This window comes from Rhipicephalus microplus, chromosome 8 (genome assembly GCF_043290135.1).
Source record: "Rhipicephalus microplus isolate Deutch F79 chromosome 8, USDA_Rmic, whole genome shotgun sequence".
Classification (NCBI taxonomy): Eukaryota; Metazoa; Arthropoda; class Arachnida; order Ixodida; family Ixodidae; genus Rhipicephalus; species Rhipicephalus microplus.
The window spans coordinates 60,859,795-60,879,385 of record NC_134707.1 but is presented as its reverse complement, the minus strand read 5'-3'; the positions used below and the strand labels follow the sequence as shown (position 1 = coordinate 60,879,385).

General features: G+C 45.5%; 1 protein-coding gene across 2 annotated transcripts; it reads right to left on the bottom strand.

Moving 5' to 3' along the window:
- Positions 1 to 2,974: 2,974 nt before the first annotated feature.
- LOC142769076 (uncharacterized) lies at positions 2,975 to 17,851 on the bottom strand. Of its 2 annotated transcripts, XM_075871928.1 has the most exons (4): positions 17,248 to 17,851; positions 10,940 to 10,975; positions 7,463 to 7,696; positions 2,975 to 5,188 (listed from the first exon to the last, which is right to left on the bottom strand). In XM_075871928.1, exons 1-3 carry the CDS (start codon positions 17,539 to 17,541, stop codon positions 7,487 to 7,489), a joined length of 540 nt encoding a protein of 179 aa, XP_075728043.1. In that variant the 5' UTR covers positions 17,542 to 17,851; the 3' UTR covers positions 2,975 to 5,188; positions 7,463 to 7,486. The 2 variants fall into 2 exon arrangements, with proteins under 2 accessions (XP_075728043.1, XP_075728044.1); XM_075871929.1 differs by lacking the exon at positions 10,940 to 10,975 and having other exon boundaries at positions 17,248 to 17,849.
- Between the last annotated feature and the right edge of the window lie 1,740 nt (positions 17,852 to 19,591).

The window sequence follows — 19,591 nt, the reverse complement described above, 5'->3', positions numbered from 1 at the left end:
AGCATGAGCTTGAAGCCTATGTTTCGTTTTTGTTTAACAAGTAAGTTTGTATATATCGAAATTTCAACTGCGAGTTGACTTTAAATAATTAAAACAAAATGTAAATATGTTCAAATTTTCATTCATTATTTTACAGAATACCTTAGCTGCCTTGAAGGCATCACGGCAAGAGAGACAGTACAACACATTCCCTTTCTTTACAGTAATAAGCATCAAAACGCACAAAACAAGGTAAAGAAGGTGAAAAAAAAAACACAGGTTAGCATTCACAAAGCTCACAGAAAGTTCGAGCAGAACCAATGAAATATTTAAACATTTTTACCTACAAATTGCACAACTGACTTCTGCAAGAATTTTTATATTTTTTATATTTAATATATATATATATATATATATACATGAAGAGTAAGATTGTAATAAGCTGTAAATGTAATTTTCACCAGCTGAACTGGAAACAAATATGCCTGAACCTTATCCTTTAAAGGGGCCACAAACCACCCCTTGCACTTGGCAGAACAAGCATTTTGAAATGAGTTGTATGCCTTCTAAAAATACATAGGCGAAATAATGTTTCGTAAAACTATAGTAGGACTGGAGATACAGCGATCGCTATATGTGCCCGACTCATTTCTCCTCATCTCACTTCATTGCACAGCGCCATTCACTGTGCTCCGCATTACGTCATGCTCCCACTGCATTACATCACCTCGCTTCAATGTTATTTGGTTTCCTTTCTTCATAACGTGGTGGTGCTGACGGTTGCTGCTGTCAACTCATAGTTCCGGTTTGCTGCTTATCGCTGTGCTACAGCAGCTGTGCGGTCTGGTTCGGTGTCTCCACTCGGGGGAACAAAATGGCGCTACAAGCGCGCGCGGGTGACGTTGCTGTTTTGTCCCGAAAGTGACCGTGCGACCACAACCAATAACACTTGGTGTTATAATCAATACATGATATGTAGACTACATAAATGGAGCCATAAAAAATGGCAGCATATCCACGGAGTGAATGATGGATAGTGGGGCGAAGCATCCGTTCGTCCATTCGTTCTTGCATCCGTCCATCCATGTGTGCGTCTGTGTGGCCGCCCGTGCGTCCATCCGCCTGTCCGTGCGTGGGTCTGTTCGTGCGTCCGCACGTTCATCTGTGCGTCCGTCCCTGCTTTCGTCCATGCACCGTTCCTGCGTCCATCCGTCCGTGCAGCCATCCGTACGTCCGTCCATGCATCTGTCTGTGTGCCCGTTCGTCCATCTATTCAACACTCAAAGTACCACCATCTCGCATCTTTTCATCATATATTCCTGATATAGAAGCACCGCCATCCAGCGGACATTCCAGGGACTGAACGAGAGGAGGCACGCGCACACTTTCTTACCGCTTGCGCTTCGTGTCTACTTCACACCTTTAACCACCTCGAGTTCATGGTATATACTAGTTCACTGTATTCATGGCACTGCGGCCCAACGCTCGCTAAGCCTTTCTAAAACCTAGGAGGTTACGCCCAGCGAGTGTAACGTAGCAACCCTTTCTTGTCTTCTGTGCGTTGTTGAACAATAAAAAAATTCGCAGCGTGCTCGTTAACTAAAAGCCGAATTCTCCTGTCTCTCATTCCCCCTTAGCAGCCATTGGCATGTACATTGAGCACTATCTTTTATTATTCAACAACGCACAGAAGAAATCTCTCACCGGCACCACCTAGGAGGTCGAAATGTTATACTTGTTACGCTGTACTACAAAGCTACAAGGGACGAATTGGTGCCGCTATTAGAAGCTTTGCCCCTAAAAAAAATGGTAGCCATCACACACTCTGAAGGTGCATGACCAGCAAAGCTCCGTAAAATAATTTGTATCAGTTCATTTTAAATGAAGCACAAGCTCTCTTGAAATCTGCAAGTTGCACCTTTTGGCAGTGGTGGTGTGTGCTTGAAGAAGTTCGTCGTCTTCAACAGCTTGCATAGCTATTATACTATGCCGCAACTGGCAGCCTATTTCAGCTGTAACAGAGTTTAGGACTGTATTCTCACGTGTTGTGTGTACCTTCATATCTCAGGCTGTGGTATGCACCACATATAAATACACAGAACCTAAACTTCACTGTTATTAAGACTATAAAATACTGTAAGAACCTCTGGAAAGCAGAAAATTTTGTGAATGCCAGTTTACATGCAGTAATTATATGTATCTATGCCCGCTGATCATATGTCATTTTGTTTGTACAGCTGCCGAAATTTTAAACAAGCACATGCGAGGGGCAAATCATCTCTGCCACAGTACCTCAACACAGAGCAGATTTGCAAACAGGGCCTGGATAGGTGCACCTTTTTAAAGACGATAGTCTTTCTTGGGGACCTTCAATGGAAAATTTTTGGTCTGTCTGTCTATTTGTCTGTCCACTCTTGACGACATCGAGTATTCGAAACGGCCGACCTCATCCGCATCGCCCACCTATGTTGCTCAAGCTTCAGCGTTCATACTTGTGCGATTGTCGATTAAAAAGCAGTTATTGCGCATATCTGGGGCACCATAACAACACGTATATATTCTGCATGTGCGCCTTTTGCTAGAAAAGGCATACATAAGTAATTTTAAGGACCGTAGCGCTTATCACGCTGCGCTGACCATGCTACGCTTGCACGGAAAGGCGAGTGTTTCCAGCGCTTTGCTAAAAGGAGACGGTGGTGGCATCTACCCGTCGCCTTGTGTTCTACACCTTATCACCTCTGAGACGAGCGCGCACACCCGTCTCAGAGCCACGCGCTTTGTTTTTGAAAAAAACTGCCAGATGGCGCTCATGTCTCACGTGTGACGTGACTTGATGCGCTCGTTCGCCTTTGCTGCACGCTCGAGGCACTCTAACGCAGCGCTCCAGAATACAATTCACCGATTTTCTTGAGCAGGACATCAAATAAAAGTTTTGTTCCCTCTCTCCCCATGTAAGACTATCGTCTTTCGACGACATTTGCAGGTTAAATGCAGATACGGGGCCAATTTTTTGTTTTATTTTTTTCTTCGCTGTGAACAAGCTTTCCGTACAGGGGCCGAAATGTCTTGTTTTGTCTTTGTCTGTTCTTGATCAGACATATTTCCATCTAACTATCGATGTCATGTTAGCCTTTGTTGGTTTGAACATGCCCTTCTCACAAAATGTAGACTGGTCACGCAGCACAAAACGGTTCCCTTGAAGAACTGCAGTTGATTGTGCCAGCAATACAACCTGATCGCAGCATGATATAAAGCATCCAAGAACGTAATAATCATTAAAGCCCTATTTCGCTAGTTGAACTGGGAACAAGTATGCCTGAACCCTATCCTTTGAAAGTAAGGAGGCATCAGCATCTACAGGGTGACTGAAAATACTGCAATGCACCTTGTCAGACACAACCAATTAAGTCAAGTATACAATATGATTGTTGGGGTTTGATGTCCGAAAACCAGATAATCATGCGGGACGTCGGAATGAAAGGGTACAGAAATTTCTGCCACATGTGGTCCTTTCACATATGCACCTAAATCGAAGTCAACGCTTCTTCTACAAAGATGACAGGCGCGTGAGCCAAAAATCTCTTGCCCTTGCCTTTTTCCTCGTTTCTAAGGGGCATGGGGTGATTTGTTAATATACAGAGTTTGGAAAGCTCGAAGATATTCCTCTAAAGTTGGCCACCATTTTACAAAACAAAGGGTGTGTTGACTTTAGTTGACCATTAAAACGGCTCGTTTCTCACAGTGCGCCCACCGCATTGGCCAAGTGGTGGTGGGTGGTTTTTAGGGAGCCTATGTTTGTGGTGGGGAGAACCTCAATATCAGAAAATCACATTATCACAGCAGGCACTTTAAAGGCATTCTGGTGCATCACATGAGGCTGTGCTTTTATGTGACGGTGCCTGTAACCACAAGAGAAAAGTGGATGAATTAATACCTTAACTCGTCATGTTTTATGCATGCCGCATAAATCTAATGCCCCCTTGTCTTATACCCCAGACCTCATTATAACAAAGTTGCATCTTATTCAAAAATAAATTTGTTATATCTAAACATTCGTTATGCAGGTTTATTCCTAACACTATATCTATGGCAAGACTATTTTTCATCTACTTCCTTATAACCTATATTTTGTTATATCCTGGATTGTTATATCGGGGTTTGAGTGTATCGCTTCTGCATAATAAAACTTCCTACAAGAAGTACCGCACATAAAATTGTGCAATGGACTGCTAAAATATATCGTAGGTGGTTAGTATGCGAGAAAAAAAGTCACAGTTTCGCCAAAGAGGCGAAGCAATGAATGCGATCTAGCTTCGGCTTCTCAATGCTAAAGTTCTGCACGCTTCAGTCTAACACCGTGGAGAACCTAACGACCATCGATCACAGTTAAAAGGCGATCCTGCAATATTACTGAGAATAGCTGAGGCTCCACCCAGTACCGCACAAGTACCTTTCGGCCGTGGATTCTGCGGTGTTGGCACAATACAGACACACAAACATCCACAGATTACATACGTATTACCCCACAGAATACCAATACATATGCCGGCGGAGTGAGAGCACACCGCACCACAGTACGTTGGAATGCACAGCTCGCACCGAAAGGCAGGAAGAGGATATCAGCAGATTTATTTGAAAGGCAATGCAGTCCAGTCCTGCACTCGGAGACCAGCTGAGGCTAGTCAAGAGGGATGAAAGGATGGCAAGGCAAGATGGCGGGTGGAAAGAATGGTTAAAATTAGTTTCATCAAAAATAGAGCAAGAAATCTGACACCATCCAATCTACCGATAGATGCGAGCTTTCTACTTTCATTTATTTGCTAAATATTTGCTGAAAATGACCACTGCAAGCAAGCGAGTGCTCGCAGAATCGGCACTTTCCCTTGGGCTGTGTCAATGTAAGACGCGAGGAGACTATTTCAATATACAATAGTCCATAGGCACAGGTTGCATTGGAAAGGTCACAGCACTGTCCTAAGTTCAAAGCCTCCAGATCTTGAAACCTCCATGAGCGAAGTGCGCTGTCACTGACAATGACAAGTGCGGGCTCTCGATTGACTGTGGCAGGGCCTTTTTCTCTCCTTCTTCATTAAAGGTGAGCTTGCTGTCAGTCTGCACTCATCATCACCATCTGTGATGCCATCACCATTTCAATATTCCTCCATTCGACTGCTGGTCCTCGTTGGATATTCCAAGACTACAGGCATTGCTGAAAGAAACCAGAAGTCTGAATGAGCTACGCTGCAAAGATGCTGTAGAAGAATTGATAGCTGAGCAAGTTGGCGATAGTCCTTTATTATCCTGAAGGCAGTGCATAAACGACACAGGCAAGAAAAGACAAACTATAGTTCTTCACTAGCAGCTAAATATTTTTACATTAAAGCACACTTAATAGCTGACAACAGGCTAATGCATGTGAGGACTTAGTACACAACATTTGGAGGCACCATTCTGAATCTAATAAACTAAAAAACATGAAAATTCCCATCCCTTCCACGTGAACAGCCACAAAAAAAAGATTGATATGGTGAGAAACGAAGTGATCAGTGCTTCAGCTCTCCCTCCATAGCCTGGCATGATAATGTGGTTCGGGACCACAGCAATCTTCTTTGTGCCTGCTCACATGAAAGTGATTAGAATTTTCCATGTCTGGTATTCGTTTCTAGGATTAAAAATGGTGCCTTCTGACCTCATGTGTAAAGTGGCCACTTTTGTGACAGGTCGTCAGTATTTAACTGTGCTTGTATTTTCATTATCATTTACTTCAGAAGTTCAGTGCTGTAGTGTGTCAATACTTCTTTTTGTCTATGTCAATTCTGAACTGTTGCCAAAGTACTTTGTTCAGATGCAAAGGTGCTGTCAAAGCTGGCAGACTGTGGCACAAGAGCATACACAGTCCGAGAGAGAGTAATTAATAATAATTTCTGGAGTTTGACTAGCTAAACCATAATACAATTGGGAGGCACGCCATAGTGGAGTGCTCCAGATACTTCGACCACCTGCGGTTCTCGAATGTGCGACTAGATCCAAGTAAACGGGCCTACAGCTAGCCTCCATTGAAAATGCAACTGTTTCCAGCCACGATTGAACCTGCAATTTTCGGGTCAGCAGCCGGGCCCCATAACCACTGTGGGTGGGACGACCAATCCGAAGGGGTATTTCATGGCACTGAGAGAAAGAAATTGCTGCCACATCCGCAGTGAAATTCGAAAACAATTTTGCGAATCCCAGCAGACACTTCAATTCAGCAAGCGTAGTACTTTCTGCTGAAGACAAACCTTGGATATGCACAGTTATCGTAGAATTTGTGCGTGTACCCCACATAATGACACACTAACTAAATAGTGCACTCAAGAGGCGTTCTTCAACTCGTGACAATCCCAGCTTTATGAAACAACTTTAGCTTCACCACTGACTCTTAACAATAACAGCACATTTGGAATACCATTATGACTTACCACGAAGACACAGATAAACTGAATAACTATTGGCCATGAAATCGACCTAGAGGTGGCAGCGAAGTCGCCGTGTTAGTGCAGATACAGTCGATTCTTGTTAATTCATCAAGTCACAGCAGAATAAAAAGATGAAGTGATGTAATAATATAGGGCTCTGCTCAGCCCTTGCCTGCTCAGCAATACTACAGCACAAGATGCAAAGGTGTCGCATAGGCGACCAGCACCGCGATGAGCCCACGAGAAAAATCGTCACAGAGTAAATGTTGGCAAAATTTCACTATGTTGTAACATTACCTCGTAACATTTTCATTCTCCCGTAAGAAAAAATTTAGTGATTACTGTTGTGGCGAAAAATTTCGCCTTGCTTGGTTTCCCCAGCGTGCAGCAAGAGTGACCACTGCCAAATGTGGGCAGGCTCATCCCCCCCCCTCCCCCGGCTGGTACGCCTATGACCATGCATGTGCTTCGCTTCAAACATTTGTTTACAAGCAAAGCGTTGCTCCTTGAAGCCCTGAGGCGCTTATTTTTCATTTTTAGACTGTTGGGAATAACAACACGCAAACTTTTAAATATTAGTGGGAAAGCAGCAGATATTTTCTGATAGGGCAGTGCAAAAAGTATGAATTAACCAAATGATTAAGTTTGAATCAAGAGGCTTTTAAATACATTGAAAGAATAGAGGGCAACAAAAAAATTTTGTTTTGTTAGAATGAACCAAAGGTATGAATTATCAGAGTTCGAATTATTGCGAGTCTACTGTATATTGCTCGCAGTGTGTGTGGAAGTGCATGGGGCTGCTGGTTTTATGTCATCATTCTGCGCTCCATAGGTCTTGAAAACATTTCAATTTTCAAGAGGAGGTATTGTTTGGCTCCGCAACACCACACATACAGCACTAAGCCAGAGATTAGCTTTCATTCCACTACAGAGGAGGCCCAACATCACCAATGGGGGCTTTTCAGGTGTTGGAACTTCAAGGCACTTTCAGATGCTGCTGATTTGAAGATGCAAAGTGGTGCACTTACACCTTGGGACAGCGGTTCCGACGATCAAGAAACATTGTCGCTGTCTTCGAGATCGTGGGATTGCATCCAACAGGAGACCATTGGAGAGTACATGTTGGTCTGATAGATGCCTGCAAACCATGTGGTTTTGTCAGCAGCCTCTTTTGCATATGCACTGGCACCTTCCACGACTTTCACAGGTCCTGGAGTCGCTATTCTTGGTCCTCTACAATACAGAGGATGCTGCTTTGTAACCTAAAGACAGAGAGAGAGATAAGGCGTCACAACAATGTGGGGACACATTTGACCTGCAATTCGATGAAGGATAGCAAGTGTTGGGGCATAACGTCCCGAAACCACGATATGATTATGAAGGACACCATAGCGAAGGGCTTCGAAAATTTCGTCTACCTAATGCCACTAAATACAGTGACCTCGGACATTTTAGCCTCTACGGAAAATGTGCCCACCGAGGTTGCGATTCGATTCCACGACCTTTGCATCAACAGTTGCGCACCACAACTGCTAGAGCAACGAACGCAATGGGTGAATCCCAATACAGCGAAGTATCGTAACAAAACATATAGAGTATAGTCAAGAGTTTGACGGAATCTCGTATGGTCGGGGACGAACAGCGGAAGAAAACAAAAACACTGACCAAGGTAAAATGCACAAAAATTTTTTAAGACTTTTTGGTACAGAAAGTTTTAGCGAGTGGCGAGTTTGAGTGAGTCCGGCTCAGGAAAATTTTTCTGAGTGAGTCCCAAGTGAAAAATATATTTCATGAGCGAGTTTGAGTGAGCTCCACAATTTTTGTCGACCTATGTAGTGGACTAAAACAAAATTCACTGAGCAAAGTAAAATAAACAGAAATTTTGAAGACTTTTCAGTCCCTTATGTGTAAAGAACCAAAAAGTCTATAAAATTTAATTCTTTTATGTAACAATTAAACCTGACAGAGTGCAGAATAAATATGATATTGATTGCATGCTAATTGCACATAGTTACTCAAACTCATTCATTTTCTCATCTCATTTTCTTTCTTGGGATCTAATACCGGGTGCCTTGAATTTATGTTGCACGAGTTCGACACATTTTCATGTAGTCCACTACAGCGCGCACCTCAAGGGTTTAGGCCCTGCTTCAATTATGCCATGCACTGCTTTACGAACCTATCGTAGATTAATCAAATGACTGAAGCCAAGCCTCGTAACTTCATTACAATAAGTTGTAGCAGTACAGTAAAAGCTCGTTGATTTGGATTTCATGGTACTGGAAAAAAATTTCCGAACTGACAGAATGCCGAATAATCAAAAGTATCGAGAAAGCAATAAACAAATGTCTATTACGTCGACGCAATTTCATATTGCCACGAACAAAATAACAGACAGCAACGAATCGACGTCTTGCTCGCCCCCCAGACCAGGAAGGAAAGGCCTCTTCTTTTCTTCACTTCCAAGATATTTCACGCTACAGTTGATGGCTCATACCCATTACCTGTGGCATTATTCCCTCTCCTCGAAAAACATCGTCTCGATGCTGGTAATGAGGGTTGAGGAAAAAAATGAAAAAAAAAAAGATGCTACCATGGAATCCAACAAGTGCGTCGTAAGGAAAAAAAATGGGCTGGTGTCATAGTACTCAATAAAGAAAGGAGTTAGGACACAAGACAATCAAAAAGAAACAAAAGTGACAAAAAAATGGTCATTGCATGGTAAGTCAATCTACGTTCGATTGACGACGCGAAAAATATGGCTTGAGCCTTGACAGACACATGCACCACATCACTTTGTGGAAACCGACGGGAACGTCTTGAGGTGCTCTCAGGGAGAACTTCGTATGTAACATCATAGAGTCGGCTTAAAACTTTGTACGGGCCGAAGTAGCGCCGCAGCAACTTTTTAGAGTGACCACGCTATCGGATGGGAGTCCACACCCAAACTTCATCGCCTGGTTGGAAGGTAACCTCTCGGTGTGTAAGGTTGTAGCGGCGTGCGTCCGCAGTTTGGTGAGCCTGAATACGGCGTCGGGCGAGTTGACGGGCCTCCTCGGTGCGTTGAGCGAACAGGGTAGCGTCCGCGTTGAACATTGAACCCAGAACTGCAGCGCGAAAGACGGTGCCCAGGCTGATGGCACTGAAAACGAATGCAACGCTGCGACCACGGAAAATGGCATCTGCAAAATGTCAGCGCTCATTCACGGCGACGAGCTCGAGGCACTTCATGAGTAAGGAGCATCAAGTGAAGGTCGAAGAATTCGTCAGGCAAGGAAAGCTAAAACCAGACAGGAATAGTGCTGGAGCCAAAGGTCCAAAGCACGTTGACAAGTGTGTACACTCTGGCGCTTCCACCTCACGCACCAAGCAGCAGGCCAGCCGTAAAGGCGGTGGGACCTACAAGGACAGCATGAGAGGCTGGCAGCTCCTGAGGTCACACATGGAATTGTGGACTGACTGCGCCGGTATGTGGTCTTGCGCGTTGTGTGCGGTCCGTCATGGCCAAGGCTAGCAGCTACTGCATCACGTCTCTCTCTCTCCGCTTTTGCCGAAGGGGAGGGCACAGTATGCGAGCGGCGGCCGCGAGCCTGCCAATGACAAAAGGAAGAGAAGGACGATGATCGCGGGTGTGGTCATGGCACACGGTAGCAGCTGGCAGCGGGCAGGTGTGGCCTGGGTTCTGGTCGATAAAGAAGGTTCCTGGTCTGGCTCCGCGTCTTTCCTGGGATGTCAGGGCCGAGCAGCCTCGAAACCTTCTACAACGTGTACCACAAGCAGACGGCAGATTTGTCACTATTATGTTGCGAATTGCTCCATGACACGTCGCGAAGTCACCTCCGCGATATTAAAACCAAAAGTGTCTTTTTAAAGTGACGGTATTAAAAATAAACATGGCATATTCCCATGCACCGCATTCTTTCAGAGTTCTCAAATCCGCATTCTTATACAGAGCAACAGTCCCAAAATATTTAAAATTTGTGTCAGCCCTACTTTAAGCTGCCTCGAAGGCATTATTGCCACGGAGACAGTTTGAGTACTATGCATTGCATTTTTTATAGCAGTAAACAACAAAATACATAAAACAATGTAAGTAAGGCAAAACCGACAATAAATAAACATTCTCTAAGCAGATAGAAAACTCAAACAAAATGGGGGCAACAATTCAAATATTTCTTAATATGGGTTATACAGCCGACCTTTACAAAAAAAAAGGTTGTTTTCGGCAACCATAAATGAAAAAGTACATAATACAGCAAATAATGTACAAAAACTTTATAAATTGTATAGCACTATTTGCTGGCAATGTAAACAAACCTACGCCACAAGTTCGAGTTTGCTGGTTGCTGGCACGTGCCTTGCACTTCTTCTAACTGCAATTTCCTCGTTTGTCCCTGCAACTTCGTGTATGCTGGCAGTGCTGTGATGTGAGAACTGCGTACCTGCTCTCATGCGCAGCATGTGCATCACAGTTTTGAGTGGTCACCGTGGCCAGCTGTGCTTACCTCTCTCTGGAAACTGCTTCTGCTGAGGTTGGCACTCTGAAATGAAAACAGAGAGTGGGTGCTAAACAAACGAGCATCGTGCACTCACACAAACAGTTTCCAGCAGTGATAAGTCGGTATTAATATACCTACTTCAAAAAAAAAAGCAAGGTGATATATTTTTGTGTTAGCGCTCCTTTGAAGGACCACTCCTCAAGTTTGACAATTTTGAGCTGACGAGCGCAATGCATACATGGGCCGTTCACGATCAGTTCTGCCAAATTGTGCAACACTACGTGCCGGGAAACTGGTTTAAATTTCAAGATGAACGCTGCTTGCCCTTCCTTTCATGCACGTCCACCCTGAGAATAAGGGAATGACGTAGAGTACAGAATTGCCCAGTGTAAATGGTATGCTGTGATGTCAGCCCTCTGCATAGAAGACTGATCTGATGTCCCCAACAGTAGCACGTGAGACAGCAAAATTTATTTCAAAAATGTGTAGTTTGTGTAATTTATTGCCTGAATATATGAATAAAACTTGAGATAAATAATGAGACACACACACAGGGAATGTGTGCGTCTTTTTCATTTTTTTCTCGTGAATTGCAACGAGATGCGGGGCTAATGTACCTGCATTTTGAGTGCGTTCGTGTCCCCACTGTTAATGCATCGAGCAGACGCCAGCCCTGAAAACTAAATAGTCCTGCACATTCGAGCACTCAATATGCTAATCTATTCTGGCGTGTCTATACCAGCATCTCTAAATCCATCCTGCAGAAACAGGTACTAGACCACAAAGTAATGGTGGTCAAGAAAACAATGCTGCCCACATCTTCTCGGTGGAGGGGCTTGCTCGGGGACATCGTGCACGTGTGACCGTTTGCTCGGATGCCAGAGACGATAGAGAAGAGATTTAGCTTGCAAAGGCAACGTGGGGCAAGCAGCATGGGATTTGAGCTCGTCTCCTCGCATCATCTTTTTGCACCGCTTCAAAATGCCACTTTTTGCAGCTCGTAATGAATTGATTGAAACATTTTTTGTGGCATAATGCTCTTCATCAGACACCAACAACTGCCACGGCCCAACTAGGGGACCTGGCGAGTAACCCTTCAAATGTCCAAGTTTTTCAACAGTGCAATGGATGAGGGAATGTGATAACGGATTCTACCTTGTCATTACGTTGAAAGTCGGGCAAGTTGTTATGGCAGCATATCCTGAAAACAATGTGCAGAAGGACAGGACACATACAAAAAAAGGATAAACAGGAGACAAAAAAGGTGACCACAAGCTACAAGTTGTGCTTTTTTGTCCCCTTTTTTTGTTTGTCCCATGCTACTTCAGTCTTTTCAGAAGATTATCACCAGCTTGTCAGTTTATGCATCAAATTCTGCAAGATTGACAACAAGTAGATAGCCCTTGTGCCAATTCAAATACCAGTTATCAAGTTTTGTGGCATTCGAACATTGCAAGTGCCACATGTACGAAACATTCACACATCTGTACCAACAGGAATCTCGCCGTGAAAATGACGAGGAATCTGTCATTGCAGTATGCAATCCTAAAATCCTGATGTAACTTTTAATGACGGTAATAGTACTAATATGCATAAAGGTGCACCTTTGATTGGCTGTGGCACATTCGCTGGTGGGCAGGCGTTGTAGAAACCTTGTGTTCAATTTGCGTCGATACATGGTGTATCTTGGGGACTATATTAGCCTCTGTTGATTTGGACACGGTTTTCTCACACGATGTGTACTAGTTGCGCTGCAAAGAACGGTTATATTGAGCGACTTCTGTTGGTCAAGTCGATGATGCAACCTAGTGGCAGGAAAAGCAGAATGTGATATAAGGCATCCAACAATGTCATTAACTGCAAAAGCCGATTTCACTACATTGAACTGGGAATTAGTATGCCTGAACACTTCACTTTAAATGTAAGTGAGAATGAGCGTCTACACGGCAACCGAGAAAATACTGGATACTAGACAAAAAACGCTAGACACCAAAATAAATCCAAGAGAGATAACTTTGTTGGAGTTCAATGTCCCAAAATAATATGACCACGAGAGATGTCACAGTGAAGGGCTTGACAAATTTCGACCACCTAGGGACATAAGTCATGCATTTAATCCCGAGTACATGGGCCTATGTCATTCTCGCCTTCATAAAAAATTTCCACTGAGGTTTGATTCTGTGACCTCAGCAGTGGGACACCACAGGGAACATTTCTTGCTTTTATCTGTCTGGTAACAATTATGACAGATTAAAATGACTTATAGTGGGTACAAATCCACAACTTTCGAATTGGAAGGCTGCGCTTTCGGGTCGTCTGCGCTGGCCATGGACGAAAGCTTTCCATCTTAAGGACTTTCTCTCCTCACCTCGGATTTTCCGGCATGAAACCTTGTGCAGCGGTGCGAGCATTTAATTTTGTAAAAACCGCAGCCACAATGAGGTTCTCAAGGAGGCTATGCGGCAGAAAGAGGGGTCAAAGGATGAAAGTACCACAAAGTACCTTACACTTTTTTATGTACTCGTGTACTTCAAAATGCAAGGCTGCGAAATAACGAAAAAATTGGCGCCTTCATCTTTCTCCGGGGGGGGGGGGGGGGGGGGGGGGGACGACTTGAGTAAATCTGTCGCTAAGTGGAGGGGATATGGCATGAATGTTGCGTCTACTCGAGTCAAGAAAAGCGTTAAGTCAATCGACAGACAAGTAAAGACGCCCTTCACTGAATCCCGGAATGCCCGCTCTGCGGCCTATATACACACCGCCCACATTCGAGGAGGACGAGACGAGCCGACCATGCGCAGTGGGGGTGCAGACAACGCAGACGCCAAAGTGCAACATCGTAAGACTAAGAAATCCTCCGCATTTAAAAAGTTCGCTCTAGCCGTCTGAAGCTTAAAAAACGGCAAAGCTGGTCAACGACCCACAGCACTTGCCAGCATTTCATGTGTTTTGCATTGTATCAAACCAAGCTTAGCGTGATAGATTACAGTTAAAGGGACGGACTATGCATTTTTTTCAACACAGTGTTTCCCGGATTGCCTTTCGTAGTGTTTGTTGTAGCAGCAGTTAATCCCAAAAGCATGTAGTTGTTTATAAGCAGCATTTTTCGATCTGAAAGGCTCTGAATACTGATTTTGCTTTTTGTCCAGTGAGCATTCATAGTGATGGCGGTAGCCCTTCTCGTGACTTGTGCATGCTGTCGTTGTGCTTTCGCAGCAGTTCCCATAACTACACTTAGCCACATTTTTTCTGAGCTTTACAACTATTTTCTTAAAATAACAAGCCGTTACAATGAGATCATGTGGCTTTATACAACTTCCCTGTATTTGTACTGCATTGCACGTGCCTGTGTCGTGGATGGCTTGTCCCAGTCATCATTACTCTCTCAACACAGGAGCCAAGCCAAGTCGCCAAATATGTCACTGCACATAGCGCGGCTGTGCCGAGCAGAGGCACACGTTATTTCTGAGACAAAATGTAGGTATAAGAACCACGTCACCCCAAAATCTTAGTGACCTGTATACTGCATGCATGGTTTCATGAGCACGCAGAAATGTTGCTCAAGAAGCGCTGACGAGCATGGGATGATTACGTCATGCAAGGGCAACGCCACTTCAACACGTACTACTAACGCAGGCTTATATGTACATTTTTATGAAGTAATATCTTTTACTCTGAAGAAGCAAACAATCTTTCAATAGCAGCAATAAAATATTGAGAATGTATACTAGTCTACGATCACGTGACAGGGTACATCAAATAATAGTTTAAGACTCCAGGTGACGCCACAGGCCATTTCTCACAATTTTCAATGAATAAATATCTAACTCCACTTCTCACGAGAAAAACAAGGTTGCTCTGAGACACTATGAGGGACAATCTTTCCATTCGTGCAGTCATCTCGTTTCACGTTTTGGACAGTTCTCGCTTCCTTTAAAAAATTGCCAGGTCTGCACTGAACGAGCAGCCGAGTTGCAGCGAAAGCTGGAAGAGTGGCTTTTCAGAGCCTTTTCTAAACACTCTTTGGGTAACTGCTGCGAGTACGCTTGCTGGGTACCCACTAGGCCATAATCATGTTTGTGTAGATGGCCAGCATTCTCTATGCCATCTTTCGTCGTTCTTCGAAGAATTGTAGTATCTGCTACTCACTTGCTAGAAATCTTGTGTAATTTTTTAATTCAGTGGCTGACGACAACAAAAAATTATGCCTGAAGGGGGTATGCACCACAGTTAATAGGTGATTAAGAACAAGTTTTCTAATGGGTTGGAAGTCGCTCGTTACCCAGTTTGCATGGAGCAGTGCCTGGTTGTTTTTTAATGTTTTAAAACACTTAATTACTCATATTAGTGTGATTACTTCCCGACATCAAGCCTACCTAAGGCCAGTTTAGAAATGAGTTCTAAGCACTGGCGTGGCTCAGTCGTAGTATACTGGGCTGGCATGCAGCGTACCCGGGTTCGAATCCTATTGTGTCCTTCCTGTCTTTTATCTAGTTTTTTTTTCTTCTTGCTTCTTGCGATACTGGTTACGGACACTAGCAGCAGAGAACTACGGCGCCGCACGTTACCGGTGTTTTGATCTCAACAGCCTTTGCTGTAAAACTACAGCCTGTCATGAGTACGGATCCTGAGGAAGGGTGATTGCTCCCCCCACCCCCAAAACCTGTGTGAGCACCAGTCTTCCCCCCCCCCCTTTAAGAGTGCTTGTCCACCTCTTACCACCAATTAGAATAAACGAGTGGGACCATTTTGAGCACACATAACTCTTATTAATGCTTGACGGCTTCTTCCTGCTACTAAAAACAAAAATGTTAGAACCCCCACCCCCTCCGGAGTTACTTTAGGCGGCTGCCCCCCCCCCCCCCCCCCCCAACATAAAATCCTCCTCTGCCTGCAACAGACCTAGGTCAAACCCCGAAGCCAGAATTGCGAGCACACCTGGATGTGGCCCCTCAGGGTAGAAGGGCGGGCCTTTCGTCACATAATTGTGCTCGGCTCGACTCTCACCTGGCACACTTCGCTTGGCCCGCTTCGTCGCCGCGCTCGCTTCGCGTTCCCGTCGAGCATAGTCGGGATCTGATTGCTGTTCGGTTACATTCTCGGGCCGCAGCACGCCTAGCTTCGAGGCAAACGGCCTCCTCTTCGGCTGTGCGAACTTTGCACGGCCGACCCGTTGCTTCCGAATGTCTGAACCGTACCCTGGTGGTGTTGCCCGAACACGGCCGAGCAAGCGCTGGCGCGTTCCTTCAGAGAACATCTGGAGCTATGAAGTAGTCATGGTTGCTAAGCGACAACTATGCCGACGTCACACCAGCTGCGCAGCATGAATGGTTAGCAGGGATGGCTAGCATGAAAAGGTCTATTTGGCATGGAGGACAACTTTGCTGATAAACAGTGGTGCGGATATCACTGTAGTTGCTGCACTCTGCCCGAACTCGATCTTGTTGGAGCATGGAGCAGACCGATGATGACGTGCGGTGCTGTTTGTTGTTAATGCTACTGCGGGCTTGGTCAGGTTGTAGTACAACCACAGTGGGTCGCATACCTTGCAGATGTGCCCGAAGCTCCTATCCAGGAACTCGCGCTTGAACTGCGCTGCCTTCGCCGCCGATCGCATTGCCGCGCCGCTTCGAGATTCGCTGCTCGTTGTTTACGTTTCGCTTCGGCTTCGCGTTGCCGCTACGAGATCTGCTACTCGACGTTGACGCTTCAATTAGGCTTCCCGAGCTCGGAGAATGGGGTCCGCTAGCCGCCGTTTCCTTTCGGCTTCGCGAGCCCGAAGTTCGGGATCGGCACGCCGCCGCTCCCGTTTCGCAGCCCAAGCCTTCTTCTCCGCGGCGCGCTGGCATTCATCGCGGCGTTGCGCAGGGGAGGTGCGCGGGCTCTTACACCGTTATACACCGCCGAACTACCGTCCCCAGCGGAGTGTGCAGCTGTCTCACCACCTGTCATGCGCAGAGGGGAGGGGACCTAGAGGGGAGGGGACCCCACGGGAGGGATGGACAAAGCCCCCACCAAAATGTGTGGCAGCTTGGGCTAGTTGGTAATTTCTGCAACCGACCGGGTTGCAGAAATTAGGTGCCTTTTCTCATCTTCTAACCACTACCACCACCACCTAGTTATAGCGCGAGAACAAAACGACGACACAGAGACAAGTGTCTTTCGTGTCCTTCTTGTCTCTGTGTCATTTTGTTCTCGCGCTATAACTATCGCCCCACCTAAAGCTGCTGGGAATCTAAATAGGCGCTGCGCAGTGCTCCCTACCGGTTGCCCTTCTAACCACCACCATCTAAAAAGTTCTTCCTTTAACTCACGTGCAACCTTGGATGTGGAACGCCGGCAGCAGGGCGGGCCTTTAGACCGGCCAATTGTCGCTGTTTTCGCCTCCGTGCCGCTTCTGCCTCGCGCCTTCGCTTTGCATACTCCGGGTCCAATCTTCGTTGTCGCTTCTCCGGGTCCAATCTTCGTTGTCGCTTCTTGATTCTTTCACTGGCCATGTAAACGGGATCTAATCGTCGTAGACGACAACGCTCACGATCCGCTGCACGCCGAGCCTCGCGGTAAGCGGCGTCTTCTTCGGCCGTGCGCTTCTTCCTCGGTTTACCCATGGCAAGCGTTGTAGGCAAACACGGCTAGCTCGGCGCCAGGTGTTCCGTGGCCAGGCCAGGCTCCGCGACTAATCCACACAACACCTACCACTTATCTCCGTCACGGACAGCAGGAAAGAAATCACTACTGCATGACAACAGCTTCGGTGCTGCCCTACTCTTCGTGGCTCGAGTTAGTTACTGTATAATGCTTTCAAGGTAGCATATACAGTACCTCTAGCTCGAGCGAGCGCGCTGCGCAATCTTTACATGTGCCCACAGAACACCTGCTGCCTGCCTCTATGGTGGCTAGAAGGAAAGGTGCCACTGAGCCAGCACCATCCCGGCCGCGCCTTGAAAGGAGACGTGCTGATATTTCATTCGGCCGTGGAGCGGCGCGCAAGTCGCCACCATGATCAGTCGAGAGCGCTTGTCAGCCGTTAGTGCGGCACTTTTAGTCGCTTGCTCGTGTGCTCGCAAGCTGCAAAGTCTGCGCTTTCCCTATTTGGACTTGTTCGGGATCAATACGTGCCAATGTGATCATGCAACAGTGATGAGTAAGCAGCAAAGACACTTCTTTGCACCTGGATGCATTGCGGGATATGCTTCGGCCCGCAAACAAGGGAAGAAAGCGTCTCTCTTCTCTGCTCCAGCCGACGATGAACAGCGCAAGGCCTGAGAGCGTACGATTCCTCGCGCTGACAAACCACTGGAAAAGAACTTCTTTGTGTGCGAAACTCATTTCGACGAAATATTCATCGTCCGTAGCTACAAGCATGTTATCAACGGCTTCTTAGCAACTTAATTGGAAAAAAGCTGTACCTAAGGAGGGTGGGTTCCTGAGTGAATCAAGTGCCGGAGGACTCCACATCACTCTAACCAGCGCCCTTTCCATCCGGCACTATGTCATGAAAACATTGGGCTATAAATACTTGACGTCTCGCCTCTGCCAAGACGCATTTAAAATCTTTTTTTGGAATTCTGAAGCAAATGTCTGGCTCGATTGATCACCCTTCGCCGACACAACTTTTGATATCTGTGAATTGCCTCAGTTTATACAGTTCGATACAGTCCCCCTCCAATTGAAACATACCTTCTGGTATGTATTGTTCGCATTGTTATAGATATCCCATTAACAACTGGGATGTCACTGTCTGGTTGCGCTTCACATATATAGAAATCAATTGTTTCATGAACTGGTTTGTGACTGTACCTATGTTTGCCAATGAAATCTCAATGTGATGTGTGTATGTATGCCCATTGTATCATCGTATATTTACTGTTTTTCTTAGTTGTCTTATTCACTTGCTTTAGCTGAGTTTCATATAACTTGCAGTTTTCTTCAACCATAATGCATATGTTGTGTTTATTTTCATGTTTTTTTTTTGCTGTCGAGAAAATAAATGTCTTGCTTGTAAAATTAAATCTTGATTGCGCAAGTCATAAAAATAACGGCTGCCAATACCTTTACATGCATTGAAACCACGGAGAACACTGCGGCATCAAATTTTAAAACTGCACGGACTTTGTTTTGGTGTCAAGTTCACGGCAAGTCACTTGATTCTCTATCTTCTAAGCTTCGTAGCTGATATACTACGAAGTGAATTGAAAACACTAGTTTTCAGTGCCAATACGTGCTTTGCAGCGCGCCGTCAGAATTGTGACAGGTGGACTTTGTTATAATCCGCAGGGTAGCGTGAAATATTTGCAACGAAAAACGACTGATGCGCGGGCGCGAGAAGGGGCATCTCCACGCAGGAATTCCTCCGTGGGCATCTCGAAAGCGACCGCAGCGTCACCGCATCCGGATGAATTCTCGCTCGCTCTCCGGCGCGCCGATGCTGACACCTCTCCTTCTAGACGCTCGCGGCCAGTGTTGCCAAAGGTCCAAAAGCAAAAGTCGCTAAATAATTGTGTAAAAGTAGCTAAATATTTTTTTTTACCAATTTGAAAACAATTTTGAGCATGTTCTCCTCATGCAACAAATTTATTGGTGGCCTTGTCATCTCAAAGATTAGAGACAGCTGTCACATTACGTTTTCTTGCAGGCAAAACATGATTTAGCAACAAA